The sequence below is a fragment of the Malus domestica genome, chromosome 10 (assembly GCF_042453785.1).
Source record: "Malus domestica chromosome 10, GDT2T_hap1".
NCBI lineage: Eukaryota > Viridiplantae > Streptophyta > Magnoliopsida > Rosales > Rosaceae > Malus > Malus domestica.
This window is the reverse complement of record NC_091670.1, coordinates 16,131,893-16,143,495: the sequence shown is the minus strand read 5'-3', so window position 1 is coordinate 16,143,495 and position 11,603 is coordinate 16,131,893. Positions and strand designations below refer to the sequence as shown.

The following is an 11,603-nucleotide window of genomic DNA, read 5'->3' as shown; positions in this document are numbered from 1 at the left end:
GAGAACCTATTCTTCCATCCAAATCCATGGATCTAAGAAGCAAGGAATGAAGGCCCTATCTCTTTGGGTGATTAACCTTTGCTTATGCAAAGAGGAATCTACAACGGTATTAATTTCAACTCACTTATGTTTTGAGTTGATTATTGGTTCACAAATCTACTAGGCTTTGAATTTCATGGTAATGTTTTGTTTTTGAGTGCATACAAGCATGATTACGCCTTTAATTGTTAATTGCATGCTATATGATGTTGCTCAAATGAACATGTTTTCACAAAATAATTCCTTCAAGTGGTATCAGAGCCTAGGTCTAGTAGTTGGTGAATCCTTTTGGGTTTTGTAGTTCATAGTATGTGATCTAAAAGTTGTAATTGTTACAAGCTTTATTCTTGCTTCTTTGAAAGTAAATTTTGTTGGAAAATTTGCTATCTCAAATGTTGTAGATGTTGTTCATATGAGCATGAATATTGGAGCTAAAATTTGGTGCCATGCTTTTGGGAAAATTCGGCCAAATCCAAAGGGTGGATTTTTGGGTTCTTGTATGACTTGTTAAAAGTGTTTTAATGTGTTCTTTGGAACCCCTAAGTACCCTAGTTTGGTTAGATGTTATTTCCCTTAAGTAAGAATGGTTTTGGAATGTTTTTGGGTGAAAAAGGTTCATGGAAAAATTTGGGTTTTTCATGGATGTTCTTCATTGTTCTTGATGTTCTTGCCAAGAACAAAAAGGTTTGGTGTTTTGATTCAAAGTTTTGAATTATTTCATAAAGTTTATGTGATATGTTTTTCAAATGATTTATCATGTATTTAAAGTGTTAACTATTTGATTAAATGATGATAGAAATATCTATCATCAAAACATATATTATTTTTATGAAAGGTGATAGAAATGGTGATAAGAATTTCTTATCTTACACACCACTAGATTGCCTTATGCCAAAACTCACTAATCAACACACACATCACACTTATCCCTTCCAAAACCGGCCACCCCTTCAAGTGGGGTACTTTTGGGGCTTTTATGCAATTACATAAAGTTTTGATACTTTTGTGTATTTGCACTTTGGCCCAAAAGTTTACGTTTTTACGTTTAGGTCCAAAAACGCTAAAGGACAAATTGTTTTGTTCCTTTAATGAAGTTTTTGCATTATTAAAAGTTTGGGTTCTAGTTGTATTTACATGAAGTTGTGACTTTTGTGTATTGTACAAAGTGACCCCAAAAGTTTTTGTTATTGCAATATGGCCCAAAAGTTGAGGTTAATTGCATGATGGCCCAAATAGGATGAGAACAAAATTGTTTTGTCTCTTTAAATGAGAATTGGATTTTCATTTTGTTTAGCTCCATTTAAATCAATTTTATGGATACAAAGACCAAATGAAAATGTTGCATTCATTTAATTAGTTAAAGTGTTAATTAATTAAAGGGTGATTATGAACCTAAGCCTAATATAATTGAGCTATGTCAAAGGCGTTTCAAATTTGTTTGAACCATGGGAATGTGTAGATTAGATTTTGGTTGTAATTTGATTTGATCAAATGTTGTAAAAGGGCTTAAGCTCTTCTTTACTTTAAAGTAATTTGTTATATGCAAATGTTGTAATGAGCATAAGCTCACCTTTACTTTGAAGTACTTCTTTCTTGCTTTATATGATATGCATGAAAATGAAGTAGTTGGGTCCAACGCCCCTAAGACAACACGCCTTAATGTGATTAAACGCGTAACTAAAATCAATCACCATCCCTAGACCGAGATTCAACACAAGGCTCGTGTTGAATCTAAACAAAGGTTCATAATCATCCTTAGGCCCTAAGGCAACTATATATAGTCCATCAAATGAATGCAAAGTTTATGTTAGTAGTATCATATACTCTTGCTTTAAAAATCGTTTTAAAAGCATAGTGGGAGTATTATGTACAACTAAAACAATGAGATGGACCAATAGTTGTAATAGGACCAAAATAGTTTTACTAGAGATTAAAATGTATGTTTATATGTGATGAGACCTAAAACCCTCAACCAAACCATTATTAAGTTGATAAGCGAGAGATGTTTAGAATATCTCTTCGTGGCCTTCCACCGTGGTGGGATCCAATCGTTTATGACTTGTACACCGGCTTCACCCTATCATGGGGGAGTACACAGTGCATGCTTATACTCAGGAGGAATCCATATACATATGATGAGGTGAGTGTAGGCAACGAGGATAGCCATACATCGTATCATCGTGAGGCTATTCTTGAACCCCTTCACGCACTAAGCATGGTGGGAATGACTTAACTAAGTGAAATGGAGCCAACATCATATCATTGTGAGGTGACATTCTCTAGAGGCCAAATAAGATGGGTACTTGCATTAGTTGCAAATGAGTAAGCGTACTCTCTCATTATTATTGTTGCTAGCCATACATCGTATCATCGTGAGGTGGGCTTGGTAATAGTGAGCCTCCCATAACCTACTAGGAGTTTCATCCAAAACTCTCGAATTCCAATGAGGGATATGGAATTTGCCAAAAATAGTGGGTGGTGCTATTTGATTTAAAGACCCGAATCAAATGGCTTAAAATCAATCAATTTATATTCGTTATGTATTTGTTTACCAATATATTTGCAAACGCTATCCAACACTTGACAAAACCGAATGTTTTAGTTTCCGGACTTGGTACCACAATCCCAAAGAATGTCTTAAAAGGATTGCATATGTACCTAAGTAGTCTCATCCTCAAAATCGTTCTATTGGTAATGTATCATTAGAAGAATATGTTAGAAAAGGTCTATCATAAAGAGGACAACACTTTTAAATGTCATAATTCTTCAATTACAATTTGTTGTATGAAGAAATAGGAGTTGCTTTGAACAACTCTTAGTCAATACAAACACTTAGTGCTTCTTTCTTTGTTAAATGAACAAAGAACTTGAGAAGAAAGTACAAAGGCATGGACACTTAATGTGCCATGATTCTTCACTTACAATTTGTTGTATGAAGAAATAAGAGTTGCCTTGTACAACTCTTTAAAGTTTGTAATTATGTTCTAAACATAATGGTTGGTTGACAAAAATAGTCCATTAACATGGACTTATGATGATTTTGAATCATTGAATGTTGAAGTGATAAACCACTTAACGAGACGGGAACTAGGCAAGGACTTCACCTTTGTGTCCCTATCCTAATCGTTCACTAAGTTTATTGTAAACTATGTAGTGAAAAATAACCACATGCTCTCCAAAATGTTTGATGTGTATAACACAATTGAAAAAGGTTTCAAGAGAGATAGTGGGAGTTTAGGGACCATGACTATTGTAGTCAAAGGAGAAGTCGAATAAAGAAGATAAATAACTCCAAGGGAACAAACTTTCTTTATGAAAGGATGGATATTGGAAGGGGTATTTGCAAGAAATGTCTTGCAAGTGTCAAGGACACACCTTTCGAAGGTGTTGTAAAATGTTCTTGAAAAGTTCAAAACAGTTGGTTCTTCTACTTGAATGCTTGATTCCGTATTAGTAACTATGTTTTACAATCGTTGTAAAAGAGTGACTAATAAGAAGTAGAAGATATATGAGTGAAGAGAAGGTGCTTCACATTCGGAAACGTGAATCAAATGTAGATCTCTGCGAAAGCAGATGGTACTTACTTCCTCATATGAACTACCAAAGAAATTGGAAAAACATAGATTGTCTTTATATTCCAATTTTAAGGAACTAAATTCCGTCACTATGTGAAATGGATAAATGTTTTGTTTGACAAAACAATGTTCTTTATTAATCAATGATTGGATTATGGTAATCTAATTAATTATCTCTATAGTTGACACACCCCGTCCCGAAGGAGGGCATGCTGGCCGTCACGTGAGAGTGACGTAACCATTTGCACAGTACGGAAGCTTTAATTATACAATTTATAAGTTGATACACCCGAAGGTGAGTCCTAATTTTGTCCAATCTGTCAGAACACCGTCGAATTCCTCGTAGTCACCACACCTTTGTGATTCCTGAACCTGGAGGGGCGCAAAACCAAAATTGAGTGGGTCAGTAAAACAATTCTTTTCCAAAACCAAACATTTCTCAAAACGTTGTAACCCCTCTCCGTAAAACCTGTATACTTTCCCAGAAATGTAAAATATAAATATACATATATATTCTCAAAACTTCATTTTTACTATCTCAACATTTTTCTTTATCAATCATGCCATGCCATGTCTAATTCAACAGTTAAGTATGGATGCATCAACAATAATCATATCAGGTGCAAGAAAGTAATCAACCGGAGGCCCTCTAATAGCCCTGTACGGTTGAACCTAGAGCTCAAAATCTATCACTCTCACTCTACCGGAGTCACCTCTGTGACCTGTCCGGCCTTCTGCACACAAGTTACGCTCTAGTGCTTTCTCATCAATCATCTGTGCACATAATCTAAGGTCACCCACCAGTCGAAATCTCACTAACACTCTTCGACTGGCCCGTCGCACCCACTCCGCGTGGACTGTGCGACCAGCATCTACTTGGATCCAAGGCGAGCGTGCGATGCGGTGAATACTATAAGCACTAAACCATGGTGCAGGATTTGAGCTCAATATACATCAACATCATCATAACAATATTTAAATACTCACCTGATACTCACCTGTGCGTCCGCCGCACCATTCATTCATATGCATCATATCTCAATTTCATACTTTTCATATCATTTCATGCATGGCAATTCGATTCACATTTCTATATACTTTTCATATACTTTTATGCATGGCATCTCAATTCACATTTCAATATACTTTTCATATAATTTTATACATTGCATTTAAAGCATACTTTCATTAAATTTCAATTTCTGGGAAAACGTCAAGTATATATATATACGGAAAACAAAACTGCCCACTCACCTGGAGTTCGCCCTACAACTCCCTAGCACAATACATCAAGGCGTCATGACGATCGGCGCCTAAAACAATAATTAATTCCAACCTCAGAATTCATATCGATAGAATATATAACTTATATAAAATACGTCGCTACGTAGATCGATCCGGAAGATCTGCCACTCAGATTTTAAATCCATAACTTCCAGAGGTCCACATTATACCTCTAGTACAACATCCTAAAATTTCATTACCATCCAACGGTCGGATCTCCGTCACTTTCCAAAACTAAGTGACGGTTAACATTTTATTTTATGAACTTACAATTCCAATTCCGGAAGATCCATAACTCGGATTCCCAATCCGTAAGTTCCAATAATCCTCAAATATTACGTATTACAACGTATCAAAGTTTGGTAACGATCCAACGGTCGGATCTTCAATTCACATTTTCACCTAAATGCAAAAACTATAAAACGTTATTTGAACACCTAACCAACACTCCTTAATAACTTTCTCATACGGTGCTCAAATTAGGTATATGAATATACCACGGTGATCTACTCGACGTCACGGACGTCGACATATTTTTAAAATAATTTTTTACTGTAGCACGCGCCCCCACGCGCCAAGGAAGGCACGGACCTACGCGCCCCCACGCGCACCTTCTTCTTCCTTGGGTCGCCGGACTGGTTTTTCCGGCGGCCGTTTTTCAAATTGCCATAACTTTGTCATTTCTCAACGAAATCAAGTTATTCAAAAACGAAAGTTGTAGCCCTTGAAGAGACAAAGAGAATGGTACCTTGCACAACACCTAGTTCGCCGTGGTTTGGCCGGAAACTGCCTCGAAAGCCTCGGAGGTCGCCGGAAACTGGGTATTTTTCAAATGAGTATAACTTCTTCAATACTCAACTAAATTGAGTAAAAAAAAAAGGAAAGTTGTAGTACTTGACGAGATGAAGAGATTGATACCTACCTCGACTCCTAACTCGCCGGGTATTCGCCGGAAAAAGCCTCGAAAGCTCCGGCCAAACTTTGAACTTGTCGATCTCCGTGTTCTTACGTCCAAAAACTTCCAACGAAGCACTCCGAGCTTCCTTGGGACCTCACTAAGCTCGCTGTGATCTTGTTTTAGCCTAAAACGTAGTCATTTAGAAGATCATGAACAGTACCATTTCACGGGAACTTTGAAACTAGGGTTTTCCGAAGCAAAACTTACCTGAAATGGATACCATCGTGCTCGTGAAGTCTTCAGGGTTCCAATGGTGGTCTTAGATTCGTCGTTGGTATAGATTTAGGGTGGTTTTGTGGTTGGTCAGTGAGTTCAAAGGAGAGAGAGACAGAGAGAGTGAGAAATCGTGAAGGAGGAGAGAGAGAGACAGGGTACGGGAAAGAGGGAAGGATTTGAGGTGTGTGGCCCTACCTAACCCCAAATTACAAAATTCCATCTCCAAATAACTTAGGAACATATATTTCACCAATATATAATTCACATATCTTAATCATGTTTAAGGGCAATTCCGTCAATTTACAATCACGAGTGTAAAACTTTGGGACGGGCTGTGACAATAGTAGAGATAATATGGTAGTGTTAACTGTTTAGAAAATAATGATGCTTAAAACCCAAAAGGTTGCAAGGTAGTGACTAATCCCAACTAAAGTTGTGATACCTCTAAAACATAAATTACGAGTTGGTCATAGATGGACGCTTTGGATCGTTAGATCCGGATCCAATACCTTCTTGTTAAAATTGTATAGAGGCGAAATGTTCGAATCTTTATTCTTTTGGAAAGAAGAAAGAATCACAAAGTTGTTGAGGTTAATTCACTTAGTTGTTAGTGGCACTTGTCCACAAACATAATACTACTCATGTTGAATAAACATTCACCGAAGATCACTCTCGGTTGGACTATAGTTTATTTTGAATAAACACAAGTCCGAATACTTTGCAAAATGTTTCAAAGAATTCAAGTAATGTAAGTTGATGAGTAAGACATCTAAAGTATTTACCTCCTTAGATTTGATCCAAGGAAAGGTAACACTTTAGATGAATTTCCTTGAAAGATATCAAGGAAAATAGCATCATAAGATAATGTATTTCTCCATTAGGAGAAGAACGAACTCGAATAAGATTTAGTTCGTTAGATGTTATCTATTACCCATATATAGGATATATACTTCTAAAACAATATGATTGTCAATTAGAAGATCTTCCACAATTTTCATAACTCCATAAGATGTAGTTGGAAAGAAAGACAAATCTTAAGCATGTTAAAGATTTGGGGTTGTGTGCTAACAAGCAATATTTGTTTGATAACAATCTTGTGGGATATCCTTAAATTAACTTTTGGATATCGCTTCTATAACCAACTAACAAATGTTGTTTTGTTGGGTAGTTCATTGTAATTCTACAATGTGATTTGCCTAAAAGCAAATGAACGAGAGATAGAACTCAAAGAATGGGCTTTGAGAGACAAGATAGTAATCAATAAATATAACAACCTAGTTCCTATACCACAAGCTCCAAGGTAGTCAATAAGGATTTATAAACCGTCTCAGTTGAATGGTTTTGAACTTTATGACTACATTGAGTGCATATACAATATATACTCAAGAAAATGGTAAAGTACCATTTGACTCGAAATAATGAAACCTTCATAGCTAATTGGTAGCTTAAGGTGACTACAATCAAAGAAAATGGTTGACTTTGAAGAAACCATCTTTGAGATAGTCTTGGTTTCAATTAATTCGAAGATTACTAGCTACAACTAAATGGTGATTCAATGTTTGGACATAATATGGGTTTTCCGAAACCATTATTAAGATAGTCTTGATAATATATGTCTAAAACTATAAATCACAAGACATGTAAGTTGTAGAGATCCATCCATCATGGATCTTAGCAAGATAGTGGGAGCTATTTGCATTTTATGAGAAAAAGGATCAAATCGTTTGATTTCTCATAAAGATGTAAATGAATCTTTTGTTTACTAGGTTTACAAAAGATTAGTGGGAGTTAATCATGTTCCTAAAAATTTAAATATATATGATATATTAATTTTGGAAATGAAAAGAATACTTCTTCGTTAAAGTTATGACTTTAATACATTATATGAAGATAGAATGTATATGGGAGATATAGTCTATATACATGGGATGGAAATCTATAATGATATATTTCATGATATAATTGGATTATATCAATCCCTAATAATAGACAATGGATGCTAGGAAGTTTCTCATATGATGATAAACTTCAATTAGAAGGACGATTCTAGTGAGACTAGCAAGTTGCCCTTCTCAAAGGGAACGTACCCTTTGACTCCCAAAGAAATAATGCGTAAATTGAATCCTTTATGCATAAGCAGAAAGGTGATTTATGTATTTCATATTGTATGAAAAACATTGATATGAGTTGTACCTAGAACGGTACAAGATGATATCAGTGCAAGCCCAGGATCAGAACCATGGCAACTGTCAAGTGAGTCCTTAAGTATTTAAGAAATACTAAAGGATAAATTCCTCAAAGATCGAGGAAGAATCAAAGTGACGTAATGGAAGCGTAAATGTATTAGATTATGAATCTAATCCATCATTGGATGTTTCTTCTTTATGAATGAAGAGATAAACATATATCTCTTTATTATGACTAAAGAGATATTTGGATGGAAACATTAAAGTAATGACTTTAGTGTGTTCCATTATGAATGCAAGATATATTGCCATATAGAAGTTTACAACAATGTTGTTTGGATGGGAAAGTTCATTTATGAACTCTCTATTCAATTCGAACCAGAAAGTGTATGACACTAATGGGGCGATAGCTCAAACCTGGGAATCAAGGTCTCATCAAGATCTGAACACAAATGAGAGACTGAACCACATGATTGAGAATCATGTATAATGGTGACGTCGTTATTCTCAAGGTTGCTTCTGTGGATAACACATATAGATATCCACTGCCTAAGCCGACTATTCAGCCATTTATGAAATGACTACAGAAGAGGTATCATCATTGATGATCAAGCTGATTGGCTCTAGTGCAAGTGGGAGATTGTTGGAAATGTGCCCTAAAGCCAATCATGTGATGATAGTTTACGGACATTTCACATGTTAAACTAATCCAGTTTAACATATAAAGGGCATAAATTATTGTTTGAGCCGTCTCATATAAATGTTATATGCTTAAACGATAAAGTCTAAGGAATATGTGATTGGGATAATGTAATCTAATGAAGTTAGATTCATGAGACCATTCTTTCGTAGACACATCCTAAATGTTCCTGATCATAGGATTGCCAATTGGGCATTGACAGTCCGTTAAGATCGGTACGTACTATGTCTTCTCTCAGGGAGAGTGATTAGTCTCGAGTCATTGGTGTGTGTGACATCAAGACAAGTACGGTAGGTGCTCAATAAAGAATGAGTTCACTGAACGCGATCAACGAAGAGTTCTCATATTTCATGTCACATGAGAACTCATGGTTGGGATAATGCAAAGTAGTCCTTTGACCTGAGGCATCATAGTTGTCTTGTGGTTAAGACCTTGATCTTTGATTATGTCAAAGTCATCCCATCAAGAGGGTGTCCACGGCATCGTTGGGGTCAAGTGACTTAGCTATGGAGACAAGTGAATGCGCAACAAGGGATCTCTAACCTTCAAACCGTTTGAGGGAGAATACTCTCTGATATGATTTGAATCTCTGGCCAGAGTATGAATGAGATTTGGGAATGCGTTCCTAATCACATTCAAGGTAATCATATAAGCACAAGACAAACATTGGATAGTAGACATGAGAAAATAAACTATCAAACCAAACAATGTGGTCAAGAGTATTAGATTAGAGAAAGACCGTATTGCATTTGTAATCCCGAACTGAATAGGTTCTCCACCTCTTCTGATTAGCTTGGGTAACCATGATATGCTGCTAGGTGTCACTCATGGTTTGTGGAAGCCCTAAACGTGTGTAATCACTAAAGGGAGAATTGAAAATAGTTTCAATTCACAATCGATGTAAAATGGTTTTAATCGCCCACTACCTCGCTAAAAGGAACCTAATGGATCGCACACCATAAAAGGTAGAGATTGAAGATTAAACGGAAATGAGTAAGAATGATTAAATGGTTTAATCATTTATTTATGGTAAGGATTAATTAATATGTTAATTAATCAAACGAATAAGTTCGTTAAAGACTTCGGGATAGTTTTGGACCTTAAGGCCCAATGGGCTTCGAACGTCAAGCCCATTAACTTAAGTTGTATGACAATTTAATGAATAAAGATTCATTAAAGCCCAAAAGCCCTAAAATCCCTAAATGGCCGGCCATATAGAATGAATTAGGGTTTTGGTTGTTTAAGGTCACTTAAAGAAGTGACTATATAAATGACTTTATAGCCAAATATTCATTAAGTGAGAAAAGGGTTTATTTTGGGGAAAATTGGTGAGAATTGTCTCTCCATTTCTCTCTAAAGAGGCCAACACCTTGGAGGGTACATCTAGCAATCCTACTACTCCAAGGTCACTCATTTCTTCTACAATCTAACCTTGGTGAAGAGACTTAGAGGTTCTCAATTTTGGGAACTTGGAGAACCTATTCTTCCATCCAAATCCATGGATCTAAGAAGCAAGGAATGAAGGCCCTATCTCTTTGGGTGATTAGCCTTTGCTTATGCAAAGAGGAATCTACAAAGGTATTAATTTCAACTCACTTATGTTTTGAGTTGATTATTGGTTCACAAATCTACTAGGCTTTGAATTTCATGGTAATGTTTTGTTTTTGAGTGCATACAAGCATGATTCCGCCTTTAATTGTTAATTGCATGCTATATGAAGTTGCTCAAATGAACATGTTTTCACAAAATAATTCCTTCATTATCATCCTCAAACCAATGGGCAAGCCGAGGTTTCAAATAGGGAGATCAAGCAGATTCTAGAGAAAACTATGGGGCCAACAAGGAGGGATTGGCACTTGCAGTTGGACGATGCATTGTGGGCTTATTGTACAGCCTACAAAACTCCCCTTGGCATGTCACCTTTTCGGTTCATCTATGGTAAGCTATGTCATTTGCCCGTAGAGTTAGAACACAAGGCACATTGGGCTATGAAGACTTTCAACATGGATATAGATGTAGCTAGGGTGCATAGAAAGCTTGAATTGAATAAACTCGAAGAGATTAGGCACGAGGCTTACGAGAATGCTTGCATTTACAAGGACAAGACCAAGGCGTATCATGATAAGATGCTTCGTACAAAGACATCCTTCAAGGGGCAGAAAGTACTCCTCTTTGATTCTCGACTTCGGTTATTCCCCGGTAAGTTACGTTCTAAGTGGATTGGACCTTTTGTTGTTACTAATGTTTTTCCTTATGGTGCAGTCCAAGTCCAAAGCTTGAAAACCGGCCATGAATTCAAGGTGAATGGGCATCGTTTGAAGCCCTATTACGACCTGTTTGAGGAGCATGTGGTGGAGGAACTACCCCTCTATGAAGTGGGCTCCAAAGAGGTTTGAAGGATGGTAGTCATCCGACTATACGACGTTAAAGCAAGCGCTTCGTGGGAGGCAACCAATGCCAATAAAGAGCACCTAGAATCGGCTTTAAATCCAGATTTGCTTTCTTTCAACCTTTCTCCTTGCTATCCTTATCTTTCCATGTTTATTTGTTCCTTGTTTGATTGTTTTTATGTGAGTTTATGTTTGAAACATTGAGGACAATGTTTGGTTTAAGTGTGGGGGGGGGGTAAGCTTGTTTTGCATGAT

General features: G+C 36.5%; 1 protein-coding gene and 1 long non-coding RNA gene across 2 annotated transcripts; one reads left to right on the top strand and one right to left on the bottom strand.

Moving 5' to 3' along the window:
- Nucleotides 1-3,855: 3,855 nt before the first annotated feature.
- On the bottom strand, nucleotides 3,856-6,224 carry LOC139189036 (uncharacterized). The gene is made up of 5 exons (XR_011572510.1): nucleotides 6,064-6,224; nucleotides 5,821-5,980; nucleotides 5,647-5,715; nucleotides 4,869-4,927; nucleotides 3,856-3,986 (listed from the first exon to the last, which is right to left on the bottom strand). It is a non-coding gene; the product is annotated as an uncharacterized lncRNA (long non-coding RNA).
- Nucleotides 6,225-10,787: 4,563 nt separating this feature from the next.
- LOC139188571 (uncharacterized) lies at nucleotides 10,788-11,354 on the top strand. Its single transcript, XM_070806182.1, has 2 exons — nucleotides 10,788-11,157; nucleotides 11,221-11,354. Exons 1-2 carry the CDS (start codon nucleotides 10,788-10,790, stop codon nucleotides 11,352-11,354), a joined length of 504 nt encoding a protein of 167 aa, XP_070662283.1.
- The last annotated feature ends 249 nt before the right edge of the window (nucleotides 11,355-11,603 follow it).